The following is a 15,380-nucleotide window of genomic DNA, read 5'->3' on the forward strand; positions in this document are numbered from 1 at the left end:
TCACATTTGAGTCAGGCAGGGCTTGGTACCTAGTGTTGGTTTTAGTCATACAAGTAAACTCTTACGTAATTTTGAAAACCTTATTAATAATACAACCGAACGTGTAGTCCCCAAATGTTATGAGTCTCACCTCTAACAGTTTTAAACAGTTAGTAATTTCTTTCTTCAAATTTTCTTCTGCCAAGTCACGGGATCTTTCTTCAAGCTTCACTCTTTTCTCCAAGGTGAACCAGTCGCATTTAAATCCCAAAGATAACCTGAGAAATTCGGCCTGTTGTCAAAATAATGTGAGGGTGAGGACAGAACATTGGATGTAGTCAAATTTCCAGTTTAATACCAAATTACACTGAGGCATTTCTTTCTCCTCCCAGTAACATAATGCTGGCACGCATAGGCTTTCCCTGCACTTTGTCATGGCCAAGGCAGACAGACACCAAACGTACGATAGCTTGTGCAAAAGCTCGCAGGGACTGCAGGCGAGTGAGTCTGAAACACGTATTTTTTTTACTAAAGGAAAAAACATTTGCTTGAAACTTACCTCCACCTCCTTCTCATTAGCAGAAGTGCTGTAAGATAAGAGAAAGAACTTACTCAAACATAGTTTGAGAAAAGCAAAAAATGTGAGCGTGCTATATGAGGAGGAGCTTACTTGTCACTTTGTCTAAAGTTAACTGACTTCACAGGAAGAGAGGAAACAGCAGTGCCTATTAAAAGACAATAAGATAAAAAGAAAAGACAATAAGATAGTATTTGGTTAAACAGGCTTGACAGCTACAGGCACATTCAATCCAATGTTGTTAGGGCCTCCCTCCACTAAACAAAGGCGTTCATTGAAATATGTCCGAGAAGACTGCCAGCTAATAATGCATTTGCTTAAATATAAGATGACGTTATGCTACGCTTTGGGGATCACGATCATGTTGAAATTATGGGCTCACACTTCAGCGCGTGAATAGTCTTTGAAAACCTGAAGATGTCTCAGAGTCAAGGAACAGCCCAATTTGTTCTTTCTGCATTTGAATGTTTATTTGATTTGATTCCATGGTTAAATGCATAGCTTCATCTGGTACCCTGGTTTTCCTGCAGACCAAGGATTTAAAACCAGCAACTTTTATGACATCTTTTATCAGGCACTTTTCTAAGTGCTTTATACATAATTTCTTCAATCCTCAACAGCCAGACTTCTCTGGTGGGTACCGTTCTTATCTACAGTTTATAGGCTAGGAAACTGAATTGCAGCTTACCTAGCTCACACAGGTATTGGGGAGAACTAAATAAAACTATGCATATAGAGAATTTAGCTAGTACTTAGTACAGTCTAATTTCATAAAGGGTACTTTCTTTTTGTTTTTACTCATCATTTCCACTTTGCAGATGAAGAAATTAAGACTCAAGTTTAAATAGCTTGCCAAAGTCACAGCAAGTAAGAGAGTGACCAAGCATACAGTGAGTGACTCCAAAGGCAGAACTCTATTCACTATTCCATCCTAACAGAAGGGAGATGGGGAGAGAAGCATATTAGCACTCATTCTTCAAATACTGGCTTATTTGCTTTTAGACAGAACAATAAAAAAATCTCAGAGTAGAGCTTAGAATTTGCTACCAACATTGGCATGGTTCTTAGTTCACAATAGGGCACTAGTTATTACAAGACCTCTGGGCTTAACAGGCAATGCAACATAAATACGGCCTTTTGAAAACGCTACAAATTGAATCAAAATCAGTTCTATTTGGCTGATTTTATCTAGAGATGCAGAGTTGTAGATGCCATATCTTTACTCAGAAAGATTTCATCCATAAAACATACGAGCAGGGAACAAAAGTTCACATGGGGGTTGGAAGAGAACATTCCTTACCTCCTGCCACACATTCTTTTCTGTGCTCATTTATTGTTTCTGGTTCCCCTTTGGCTTCCTAAAATCATAAAGAGATTTTATTGCTAAACATAGAGTGGAAATCCTTCATAGCTAATCAGTTCTCGACTTCCTGTCCTCTCCTGCCTACCCTGTTCAAAAACACTCTATAGTATGCAAAGAACTGTGCTAGGCATTCAGAAGGAAAGAGGACTGACTCCAAGGGGGTTTCTAATCTAGCTTAGGCATAAAAAACAGAAGTACATGAAAAGTTGCAATCATGATACAAGTTACTTCAAAGCAAACTAGGATTACTTGCCAAGTAAATGAGAGATAGATAAATATGTGCTTTGCAAAAGGAAGAGAGCAACACGATGGGTTAAGAAGCATGGAAAGTCTCTGCAGACAAGGAACAAGCTGGAGCTTGAGGGAGAGATAGGACTGAATGGATGAAGAGGGGGCGCGGTGATCTAGGACTATCACACGCAGCTTTCCAGATGGATTGTTGGAGAAATTATGGCAAAATAGCTGCTAAGATTGTGCTATGTTTGGCTTTTACTCCATCTGAATATATTTGAAGGTCACTGACCAACTGTCCTACAAAGGTATCCATACGAGAATCACCATAATAGGAGAGTTGCTCTATACTGCCTGGGGAAATCTAAAGGAGAAGCTATAGGTATACAATTATTTTAGGATAATTATCATTCAACATTCTCAGAAATTTTCCATAAAAAATGAGGCCAAGACAAATTTCCTTGGTAGGGCCCTTGACACCATGTCATGTAAGTTCTGGACAACTGTAACAAATGAAATAATACAGGTAAAACACTGGATCATCCTTATCAATATTTACGTACTCCAGTTTTTTTAATCCCCCCTCAACCCTGTGACATCTTCTAGTTCCTCATCTCCCATTTGTGATCAGTGAACTACTCTGCCCCTGCGCCTAACGTTCCAAGGAAACTGCCCTCCCCAGTTATCAGTGAACTCCCTACTGCCAAATCCAATGGATAATTTTCAGCCTTTATCTTTTTTTTTTTTTTTTTTTTTGTGCGGTACGCGGGCCTCTCCCGTTGCGGAGCACAGGCTCAGCGGCCATGGCTCACGGGCTCAGCCGCTCCGCGGCACGTGGGATCCTTCTGGACCGGGGCACGAACCCGTGTCCCCTGCATCGGCAGGCGCACTCTCAACCACTGAGCCACCAGGGAAGCCCTAGACTTTATCTTATGTGACCTCACTGTAGCATACAAATCGATCTATAATCCCCTCCTTCTTGAAGTTTTTTCATCCCTTGGTTCCCCTTTCCTGACGTCCCCCCATCACTACAAAGCTCCTTCTTGGTCTCCTCCACCATTGCCTTCTCTTATTAGGCAATGGAATCATCAAGAGTCCATTATCCTCTGTGCTCTCTCTCTGCCTGCCCTCCTTCCTTGGGGAATCTCATCCACCTGCTTGGTTCTTTGCTGGTAACTCACAAATATGTGTCTGCTTCTGAAAGCCCCACGGGTGAGCTTATGAATATGGGTATAGAGTTATCTATAAAATCTCCTTACAGGGTATTAATGATGTCTCCTATCAACCTGAAACTTGACTTACCTCAAATTAAATTAAATTAAATTTACCCCACAAATTCTTCTCACTCCCTCCTACTCTCATGTTATTCTATTCATTCTGTAGGTTAGGCCAGAAACCTGGGTGTTGACCTTTTCCCAGATCCCTGATTATCAGTTACCATGTACTGTGAATGCTATACCCCAAGTATCTCTCAAATGAGTCTCATTTTTTCCATCATCACTAAATTCATACTATCTTCATTTCTTGCCTGAATTACTACTATAGCATTCTAACCAATTTTCCACCTCCATTACTACATTTTCTAATCCATTATTTTTTAAAGTTTTCTTTCTTTTTTTTTTTTTTGAGATGAGCTAGGAAAGACTAGAGGACTTGAATTTTCCTCTGTCCATTTTTTATAAGGGGCAACCACTTTCGGCATGTGGGCTAGCCAACACTACACTTTATATATACTTTACACTACAAAGAATTATCCCAAATCACATATCCAATTACTCCACTCCCTTCAGATAAGAATTGTATAAAATTTTTATCTACCTTATTACCTTCGATGTATACATGCCACAACCTTCTCTTAACCTGAGTTAGTTGCATGAGTCTCTGTTTCTTGTAATCAAATAGGCCTAACTAAAAGAATGTTTATACACTGAGGGGAAAACAATAATAATACACACACACAGACACACAGACACACACCTCCGCACATAGAATACAGAGGGACTGATGTATAAATAAGACCCTTAAAGGAACGTAGAATTGCCCATAGTCTGTAAGTTACCCTTCAAATAATTATAAATTCATACCAGTGGCGATATGCCTTCCCTTTAAGGAAAGGAATTTAATTCTTTTTCTATAAACATTTAAATATTCATCCTTATAATGTTTTATAGCAGTTTGCCATGTACCTGTATAACATTCGATACCACTCACTAGGAACCTCCTCCATGACACCTCTTCTGTCCTCTCACCCCAACCATTTCTCTTTCATATCGCTGACCAGTCTAATTACTAATTGTATGTTTCTTCCATTAATTATAACACATCTTTAAGATAGATATCACTGTTTTATTTAGCCTTATTTATTGTCTTCATTTATTTAAGAGTACTCTACAGATAGATATTTAGCTTGTTTCCAGCAGGTCTTTGATGAATAAATGAGTGAATGAATGCATGAATGAATGAAAGAAAAATCAGTGTGGAGTCAGGAGGTCCTACCTGAGTCTACTGAGTGACCCTGGATGGTTTGGACTCAACTTCTTCATCTATACAATATTAGTATAACTAAATTCTATTAACCTCATAATATTTTGAAAGGATAAGATGCAATCGTGCTTTTAAGAGTATTTTGCAAACTTAAAGGGACAGTTCTAAATATCATTGCAACATACCATTACTTTTACCGTTAACATGCATATATTTCCTTACCTGATTTTTTTTTTTTTTTTTTGCGGTACGCGGGCCTCTCAGTGTTGTGGCCTCTCCCACCATGGAGCACAGGCTCCAGTCGCGCAGGCTCAGCGGCCATGGCTCAAGGGCCCAGCCGCTCCGCGGCACGTGGGATCTTCCCAGACCAGGGCACGAACCCGTGTCCCCTGCATCGGCAGGCAGACTCCCAACCACTGCGCCACCAGGGAAGCCCCTCCTTACCTGATTTGACATGATTTTTTCTTCATTCACAGAGCCTTGGAGTGCAATATTTTCAGGAGCTGGACTTCCACCTATAAGAAGGAGGAAACACATCAACAGTGTTGGGGGAAGGGGGAGCAGTAACAAGTAAAAGAGGAAGGAATAGTGAGGGTGGCAATGCGGACGGAATAGTAAGTGGCAAAGTGCTTAACACGTGAGACAAATTTTGTACTAAAAAACTTTAAATGAGTCCATTCATTCAGATTCAGGACTAGGTCAGCTAAAGTTCCCAAGGAAGCTAACCATATAAGATTTCTTAACAGAAATGAATACCTGTATAAATGGCCTTCAAACAGTAGGGTTTTTAAAATAAAAAGCAGCTACTGCTGCTTTTTAAAATCAAACACATTACTAGTATAATTGCAGAAACTGAATGAAAGGATGAACAATTAGTAACTTAGTAGCTTTTTTTTTTTATAGATCGACAAACAGGTTTTTAACAATTATATATGCAAGGCTGATAACAAAGTATATCCTTCCAAAACACAGTATCTTTCTAAATAAAATGTAATCGAACTAAGAAGAAAAGATGCACTTTTAATTTATGCCATTCCTTTTTGTAATTTCCCTTTGTTTATTTGTATTGTAATGTACTTGATGATGATTTTCCTCTTCACATGATCCATTGTCCTGACTTTAGTTCAGTGCAGGCACAAAGGTCAGCGGCTATAGTCAGATTTCGTTTCTTTCTTTTTAAGAAAACAGAATAGTTAAAGGATGTATTAGATATTTTTAATTTACATGGAAATAAGAGCAAAATGGTAACCCCTTTCTTAGGGATATAAAATTTTTTCCCTATGGAAATTTTATTTTAGTTCTTTAAAAAAAAATTAAAACAGGTAGTAGATTCATATGGCCCATAAATGAAAAAGCGTAAAATTGTTTTCCAGTGAAAATTTTCCCTCCCATCACGCCTGCCAGAAACCTACTTTACCTCCTCATAGACAATGTTACAAATTTTTGTCTAGCCTTGCAGAGATATTTTATATATACACAAAAACTTTTTTCTATTTTTTTTCCACAAATTTTTACATGCAATACATAATATTTTGTACTTTGGCGTTTTTCCACACAAAAAATAGTTCTTTGATATCCTTCCAAGAAAAAAGTTTCCTTATATATGTTTTACAGATGTATACTAGTATTCCATTACATGGATATGCGAAAATATGTTAATTAGTCTTCTGATCCTTAACTTGTTTCCAATATTTTGTTGTTACAAACAATGTTGCAGTAAATAAACTTCCATATACATCATATAGTATGTATGTACTTAGATCTACAGGATAAAGTCCCAGAAACCAAATTGTTTTATCATGGAATATGTACATTTAAATTTTGGGTAGATATTGTCAAATTCCTCTCCATACTAATTACAATAATTTACATTCCCTGCAGCAGTGTATGAGAATTCTTTTCCCCCCAACAACCTTACCAACAGTGTGCAGTCAAATTTTTTATCTTTGTCTACATGACAGGTAAAAACTAGCACCCTGGTGCAGTTTTAATTAAAATTTTTCTTATTTGGCGTTAGGTAGAATATAAAGATATTCTTCAGTCAACTGAAGGAATGGATTCCATTTCTACAATTTTACAGCTCCTTTAACTTAGCACCTGTATCTCAAATTTAATTGTCCCAATTTTAACATTAGATGAGTTTTCCTTGATCGGTGTTTTTGGTTGGAATGAGAGCCTATGTTTCCCATGAGTGTCAACCGTAGTGATGTCTCACTGGGAACGGTTCAGAATAAGCACTTTATTTTCAGACTCAAATGGCAGAAAAGGATCTAACATGTTATCTAGTTAATATCTGCCTCCTGAGTGGACCATCACTAATCGGTCCATCCTTTTAACCCAGTAGATTCTAATTAGGATTCTGAGCATTCCTAAGTAGGTGATTTAACATTTGCATCACAGTTGAGACTCAGGTGTGTCCAATCAATTTTGGCCATAAGGAAATATTTAAATCCCATTAAAATATACTGTAATTTTTATTTTAAATACAGAATTGGAAAAAAGTTGGTAACATTGTCATATAGGAAGGCCATGGTCACCTCTGGACTTCTTTTCTCCAGACTTTGTCTTCAAACTTCTTTTATAAAATAGTATTACTGAGCCACTGAGGATGGTTACTCCACTAGCTTCCAAGTTTGCTTAGTGTTTTAGAATGGAAACTCGTCTTGAACCCTTCAACAGCTTACCTTTGATCTTCTTCACAGCAGAAGTTGATCTTTTATCCTCCTCTTTCTCACAGAGTGGTTTACAATCAATGACACCAGAAGCCATATGCAAAATTTCTGATCCAGAATCTATCAACAGGAGGAAACTAACAGCATGAATACTATGCAAAAGGATTATTTGCTTATGTCCTTTTTATTTGCACACACCTTAGCAGGTCACAGAACATCCAAGCTTATAGTTATAATACTAACACTCTATTTTTATATCTTTTCTAATCTACTCACCACTTGAAGTTACAGTACTCTCTGTGGATGAAGTGTGTCCAGGAGATGGTAGGGTGGAATATTCCCTGTCAAAAAAGTAGAAGTATTTTAGAGTGTCTGGTCCAAAGAATTCTCTTAGAAATTAACTGAATATGCGTCAAAAGTCATACACAGAAACAAACAAGCAAACCTGGACTGTGGCAGGCTCTCAGAATATAAGCGTTCAACACCATTCTCCTTAAGATAAAAAAAAAGAGAGAGAGAAACAAGTTTAACAATTTGACATTTTCCATTCCAGAGAAGTTGTGTTAAGCAAACATTTTCATACAGTTTTAAATGAACCCATATTTGCTTTGCTCTTCTGCAGAGGATATGGGAATGGGATGGTACAGGGCAGACTGATATACATACTTCCTCAAAGCTGTACTTGCAAAAAAAAAATCCAATTTTAAGTATACTTACGAGTCCAATATTTAAAGAAAATTTAAATTCTTGGGCAAAACAAATTCTAAACTTAAAGGGCAGATAGAGTTTATATCATGAACTCAAGTTTTCTTTAAACAGAACATTCTAGGTGGGCATAAAACAACATTTCTATTTATGGAAATATTACTCAACTTAAAAATTTTGGCCTGTTGATTTAAAAATGGTTCTCAATTTTCTAGCTAGACACATAATACATTTTAAAGTTAATCCAATTCTCAAAGATCTGAGGGATTACATCTACGTCAGCACCTCTTACTTGGGGCTCAAAAAGACCTTAACAAAACTGTGGTCCCAGCCTTCCAGGGCAAGCATGTGAAAGTCTCATTTGAGCTTCTTAACGTTTATCAAGAGTTCCTAATTTGGGGGGAACTTCAGGAGATTAGGTTCACTTATTCTCTTTCAAAAAATACAGTGGGAACACATGTTCCTCTTTAATAAAAAGTTTTTCTATTCAATAATAAGTATATTTTCATTATCATTTGGTTTATTTAGGAAAAAATATAAAAATTTAATAAATTAAAACTGAAATCACTTGGACATATCCAAAATATGCACAATGCAAAACTGAAGACATTTAAATATTCCATAATCAAACACACAGCTTCTTGTTAACTGGCACAACCAGCAACAGGTTTCAATGGAGGGATGCCGTATATCATAAACCGTATTTAGAATCTCTCCAAGATAATACTGACTATAGTCACAGAAAGATAAACGTTTAGCAAGAGTTTGCTGAATGTATAGTTATCCAATACAAAAAACAATAGCTTACATCTGTTCAGCACATTAAAATTCACAAAAGCCCTTTTACGTATCATCTCATTTAACTCTCCCAACAACCTTATGCAGCGGGTTTTACGAAAAAAAAAAAAGATTTACTTATTTCAGGTAAGGAAAGTAAAACCAATGAATAAAGTAATTTCTTGGGAGTATTCAGAATGGTGGTGTCAGCCTCTAAACAGTCTAAACAATCAGACTAAATACAGTCTGATTGTAAACAGAACTGTCTTCATTGTAAACAGAACTGTCTCTGAAATACCCTAAGGCTATTGGAGAGGCAGACTTCACAATGATTGTCTTAGACTGGTAGATGATTTGAATATAAACTTTTAAAATGTTCCCCTCAAATGTTTAGAAAACTCCACAAACTTGCACAGCAAGAATTTACACCTAATCCTCCTACATATAAATGTTGGGCAATCTTCTCTTTTATTTCATTTTTGTCCCTGCTTTAAATGTCTTTGTGTCAGATTATATGTAACTGAAGCCTCTTGTGACATCAGTTTAATTTTAAGTCAACAACTTTCATCAAAGGGCCAGTTTGTGCCAGAAACAGTGAAAGGCTGTTTCTGGCACAAAACAGAAAGGTTGGAGAGACCAAAAACACATTCCTTGTCCCAGAGGAGCTCACAGGCCAGTCAGAAAGACAAATATGTAAAACAAATACTTCGTAAATTATAAGCAGCATTCCACAGAGGAAAGTAACATGCACAGAACAGAGTAGGGTAATATTTGCATTAAATTTTGAAGAGAAATTATACCTTATACTTCACAGGTAGTTAAATGATATTGGCTCTATCCTTAAGATATTTAAATAGATTGTACTAGTAATTAGTATATGCTTATTTAACTATCTGCCAATATATATGTAAGAAATGAAGCTATAAAAATATGAAAAAATTAAACATTCTTCAGTCTCATTAAGTATCCTCCATAAAAGTCAACAAGGATTGACTCCTTAATAATAAAAAAATCAGGCCCATTTAACCCTCCATAACATACAAATCTGTTATTATGTGTGGCTTGAAAAAACACTTATTACTGTGCTATAATTAATAATATATATTATATATAATAACTATATTGCACTAACTAAAAAGCTAATTTTGTCAGAAAAATATTTCTTCTTATACCAATCAGAGTCACGAATACCTGTATTTGAATTTAAGAGGTATGAAAGAGAATGCAGTTATTTTCTATTCAATTAAACTGATTTCCAGTATTAGGGGAAAGGGAACACATTATTTCTGTAAACTTTGTTTTTTAAAAAGAAGTTTATTATTTAAAGTCAAAATAATAAATATAGCAAAAATACAGTTTGCTTTCATTATACTAGAAATAAATCTCATTTGCCATATGGTCTGTGTAAAGCCCTTCTTTTGTCCTATTTTTTATATGTGAAACCTTTTGGTAAACATAAAATATTTATTGATTAAATAAGTAACAATTCTGTGATTTTCAAGAAATGGCATATATTTTGTAGCTGTACATTACTACATTGTTCTGTTGCAAGGATATTGGATATTATTGGATATTACTCCTAATTCATTAATCTTTATAAATCTCACTAATCAGAAAACAACATAATATACAACATATCTCAATCTTAGATTTTCATACATTTGGTCTAACATTTTTTTCCTCCTTACAAGAAGAAGCAGATAAAAGAAGGAGATTTTTTTTCTTCCAAATTTAGGGTTATAGTTAATGAAAGTTGGAGATATAGCCCCTCAGGGTGTCTGTACCTGTGAAGGGGGGGTGAAAAATAACTCAGCAAAAACTTTCTACAATTGTGCTCTTTTCTTCCAGTTTCAAAAGGCACCCCTATTTAAACCCACAGGAGAACCTAACACACACAACAACTGTAGGATCTGGGCAGATGATAAAAAAGATAATTTACTGGATATATTTTAAAACCAAGGAAAATCAAGAAACTGACTAAAAGCAAGAAAAAGAAATTTCAGAAGAGAGACTTACCTACACGTAGAAGATTGGCTCAAGTCAATGAGTCTAACATATGCCGACAGCATAGAGCAGGAAGCATGTTCTTCCTGTTCGAGCCATTCAAATATCAACCTGCATAACATTTACATGAAAATCCGTGGTCCAGCTCATTTGCTTTTGAGAGCAAAAGTCTAACGTAGGGCGGGGTAGTTAAGGTACTCATGGAACAAAGCGAGACATTCTCCCACGGGCTAGATCAGCAAATGCAGGATGCACACACACATATTCTCTCTCTCTCTCTCTCTCTCTCTCACACACACACACACACACACACACACACACAGCAGTATTATTTTAATATTTAGATAGAAAATATGAAGAACAATAAGAAATAACTTCTAAGGTATTAGTAAGGGCAATTAACAGGCCTAGATAATCTCCCAGGGTTACTCTTCTAGATGAAGTGCTATTTCATCCTTAGATTTTTATGATCAGAAACCCTTCCACTAATAAACATTCATGTTACCGATGTAATTTTTACTTTTAGATCCATTTTAGACAATTGACGTTGCTCAAATAAACTAATATGATTTTCTGAGAAAAGAAGAAAAACCGAACAAAAGGAGTCTATATAGACTTATTTTATTCTAACTTAAAAAAAACAAAAATGCCCTTGACTTGAAGTTGGTTTCAATATTCTAAAAAGAAAAGAATGTAAAATTAAACATCAAAAGATTACAACTGTTATAACCTAAATAAAATGAAATTCCTTCACAAGTTTTTTGGGGTTTTTTTGCAATTTCTAACTAAAAGGACACCACACCTTCAGATCCACAGGACATTCCCACCACTTTGAGGTTCATTTGTAATACAGTTATAAGCCAACTTCTACATGTCCCAGTTTTGCAACTGGCAATGTTATTTATTCTCCAAGTTTATTAAAGCTGCACCCACGCACAGCTTGAGAGAACAGGACATACAATGGCCAGAAAATCTGAGATACTTTAAAACTGATTCTGTCCTTTGCGTCATAAATCACCTTCTCCTAGTGATAGTATATCTTAGGCAAAAACATGTAATGACATGAAGGAGACCTCAAAGGGATGGCAAAGCACTTAATATTTAGTATATGTGATTTTTTTAAACAGCCAAAGAGAAAACAGAAATTCATCTTCCTATCCTCTGACCTGTATCCTCTGAGCTTCACACTGCTTATAATTCTGATTCTGGGTGATAGTTACAGTTGCTATTTTCTGAGTGTTTACTATGAACCAGGTACTTTATATATGTTATAAAGTGTCTTGTTGGGGTCAAATCTGAGGTTGGAGTAGGTAGAGGGGAGAATCAGTTTCATTGTCATGTAATTTTCATGAAGCTTCTTAATTCTTGGAGTGTTTGGGGACAAACACAGGTACCTAATCACAAGTCCAGTTTTGCAAAGTCCCAGAAATCCTTTGGTTGCTCTTCAGACTCAATGGTGGGAGCAGTGAATAAGGAAAGATTATAAGGAGAGACAACTGAGCCCCAGAGAGAAATTGCCAAGAGTGAGGAAGAACTGAGAAAGTTGGGCCAAATGAACAGCTGGGTCTAGCTATAGAAGGGAGCAGCAATCCCTGATTCAGTGGGAGACTGTGCTACTAGCCAGCCCTGCTGGATTATCTACTTTCCTTGAAAAGTAGAGGATAATTTTAACTGCATCACAAGGAGTCCACCCAACACCACAGTAGTACCCAGCTCTGAAGGTGCTGAAACAAGAAGTGAGAGTCATCTCCCAACCGACCAGGAAGAGGAGATCACCAAAGGTCCAGACACAGCGTTCCAAGGAGGTCGACCGTGGAGCAGGCAGGGACTATGGACAGTGTGGGCAACAAACAGAAAGGACTGCAGAGATGTGAAACCAACCACCTTCTCCAGCGATCTCTCAGGAGGTGAAGTGTCCTTCCCTGGGACCCACAAGTTGGTGAGACCAGAAGGACATTGGGATATACCGGTAGGCACCAGTATAGAGGTTCTTGGAAATGCTGAGAAGGGACCCCCTGAATCAAAAAGGCCTTCCTATTCATCAGCAAGTGGGGAGACAGAGCACTGAGATTTGTCTCTCCTCTAAATATGACCTATTTGGTTTGTTTCCCTGGACTGGTTAGGCCAGAATTCAGCTGCTGCAGAGATATATAGGTATATGTATATGCATAATGTATGTATATGTGTATGTGTGTATTTGAATCCTGAAAAGGACTCTGCAAAGTAATCTCTCTGTTTCACAAGGGAACACACACAAACTGAAAGAGGTTAGGCCACTTGTCCAAGTTCACACAGCTAATAAGTAACAGAGTCAGCTTAAACCCACAACTGCTTAATTCCAAAGCCTATGCTATGTGGCTAAAAATTCTAGGTCATGACTGGGAAATATTTCAAATAAATACAAAAGTAGACAGGATAGAATAATTACCCTTTGTGTACCCATTCTGCAGATTCAACAATTAACAACCTATGGCCCATCTCCTTTCATCTATACCGTCACCCACTAAACCTACCTTAGCATTGTTTTGAAGCATATCCCAGATACCATAGACATTTCTTTCATAAATATTTTAGTCTGAGTCTCTAAAAGATGAGGACTGGAAATAATTTATTTCCTTTCTTCCTCTTTATGCTAAAATATCCCAAATAAATAGATTTCACTGGGTCATTAAAGTAGCTCTGTTCTCCCCAGGAATGTCCCAAACTGGACCCCAAATTATTTTACTAAGACACGTTCTTTTTGAGGTATTAGTCTTGCTAGAGTCCTTTGGTCACCCAAAGATCCCTTATGAATACCGATGTTCACTCTTATCTCCTATTGTGCTTTCTGAAAAAGATGCTAGAATATAGCTTCCTCTATGAAAATGGGAGAGGAATTAAAAAAATAAATCTAAGCTTCTCAGGAACACCAGTCAGAAAGCAAGAGGGCGAGACTGTCAATTCAACAAGTCCACTGGGTGCTCACTCAATGTTTTAAATAGAGCCTGTAGGGAGTACAAAAATAAATAAGTAAATAGGCATTCAACAAATATTAATAGAGCAGCTACTGCATACCAAATCTATTCAGGTTGCTAGATGCACATTGGTTAATGGCCAAAGGCACTCTACACCAAGCTTATAATCTGATACAGGAACATGTTAAGAAAACAAAGAACTACAATGTAACCAAAATATAGACGAGAGGAGCACAGAGTTACTGGGGTCTAAAAGAAAAGAGTGAACTTATTTTTTTCCTGAGTGCTACGGTTGAGAAATGAGGAAAATGAGGCCTGAATGACAAGACTTTTCCATAGTAGCAGAGAGGTCGAACCAGGGAAAACCCTCACTTCTTGACTTCTAATCCATTACGATTTCCATCTCAAGAAGGACTAGAGATGCTCGATGGTAAACATTTCTCACTACCACAAAAGGTTTTATGGAACACTTGGTTTTTGGAATGGGCCTTGATAGTCAAATAGAATTTGACAAGTGGAGAAGTGGAAGTGTTCTGGGCAGAGAAAACAGCATAAACAGCTTTGTGTCAGATATTCCAACGATACAGACCACCTGGTTTGGCTGACATTTAGGGACAATTATAAGGCATGGATGGGGAAAGGATGGAAAGGTAGGTTGCAACCAGATTAGAGAAGAGCTTGAATACCAGGGCAAGTTGTTTGTTTTGAAGGCCCTCAGGAGTGATGAAATTCCAAGAGTTTGAAGCCAAAGAGTTAGGAAAACACAACGATTTAGATTTATGGGTCGCTGGGACAAACACGGATTATATGCTTTGTAATTTTAATTTCATGGTTCATCCTAATTCTTATGAATGAGAATGCATAGATAAGCATTATCTAAGGAGAGAGTTCTATTTGTTTAAGAGATGGGTGGGGGGCATGAAGGGGTAGAAGGTGGGGATTTACTCAAGGGACAGGCATGAGGGAGTCAACAGGCTGCCCGGATTCCTCAGTGGAGCAGAGGAAAAGGGAAACGGTGGACATTGGTGGGAACAGCCATGGAGTGCAGCTGGCAGATTAGTTCCTGGGGCCTATGGAAGAAATGGCACGGAGGCAGCAGGAAAACCTTCAGGGGATCCGTACATTTCCGCAGGAGCATTTAACAGGAGTTTGTCTTGTGATCTCCGTTCGCTCCTACTTCATGGGTGTCGAGACAAAATAATTCGGTCACATATCCTAATGAGAGTGGATTAGGAGCTCCTTTTAGATACAAAAGGGAGCAAATTTATTTCTTAGCCAAAAAACTACTTTCAAGGTAACTAGGAGTCGTTATTATGATTGAAACGTCTAAATTCAGTGTTCTCAGAGGAGTTGTAAGAAGGGATTAATCTTTGAAGCTATACAAACTTGAATTTGAATCCCAGGTTTGCTACTTACTAGTTGAGTGATCTGGTTAAGTTATTTAACCTCTCTGAACTTCAGTTGCCTCATCTGTAGAAGCAGAGAATACTGACCATTCAAAGTTGTAGAGAGAATTAATAACATGGCACGTGGAAATGTTTTCCTGCAAAGCACCTGGTACACAACTGATGTTGGTTCTTTCCCCTTTCTTGGTGAAATCAGTACCAGATAAAAGGGAAATTACTAACAACCAA

At 37.2% G+C, this 15,380-nt stretch overlaps 1 protein-coding gene across 5 annotated transcripts in view; it reads right to left on the reverse strand.

Moving 5' to 3' along the window:
* IRAG2 (inositol 1,4,5-triphosphate receptor associated 2) overlaps positions 1 to 15,380 on the reverse strand; it is a 94,304-nt gene that overhangs the window by 21,322 nt on the left and 57,602 nt on the right. For 4 of the 5 annotated variants that reach the window (XM_030830554.3, XM_060305898.1, XM_030830555.2 and 1 more), the window contains 8 exons: positions 7,752 to 7,798; positions 7,583 to 7,647; positions 7,319 to 7,426; positions 5,079 to 5,149; positions 1,857 to 1,914; positions 650 to 704; positions 539 to 566; positions 131 to 271 (listed from right to left, as the gene is read on the reverse strand). In XM_030830554.3, coding sequence (XP_030686414.2) covers positions 131 to 271; positions 539 to 566; positions 650 to 704; positions 1,857 to 1,914; positions 5,079 to 5,149; positions 7,319 to 7,426; positions 7,583 to 7,647; positions 7,752 to 7,798 — 573 coding nt within the window. Of the gene's footprint in view, positions 1 to 130; positions 272 to 538; positions 567 to 649; positions 705 to 1,856; positions 1,915 to 5,078; positions 5,150 to 7,318; positions 7,427 to 7,582; positions 7,648 to 7,751; positions 7,799 to 10,804; positions 10,897 to 15,380 lie in introns of those variants that run through there. The other variant, XM_030830557.2, reaches the window with a different exon arrangement.

The sequence above is a fragment of the Globicephala melas genome, chromosome 10 (genome assembly GCF_963455315.2).
Source record: "Globicephala melas chromosome 10, mGloMel1.2, whole genome shotgun sequence".
NCBI classification, from domain to species: domain Eukaryota; kingdom Metazoa; phylum Chordata; class Mammalia; order Artiodactyla; family Delphinidae; genus Globicephala; species Globicephala melas.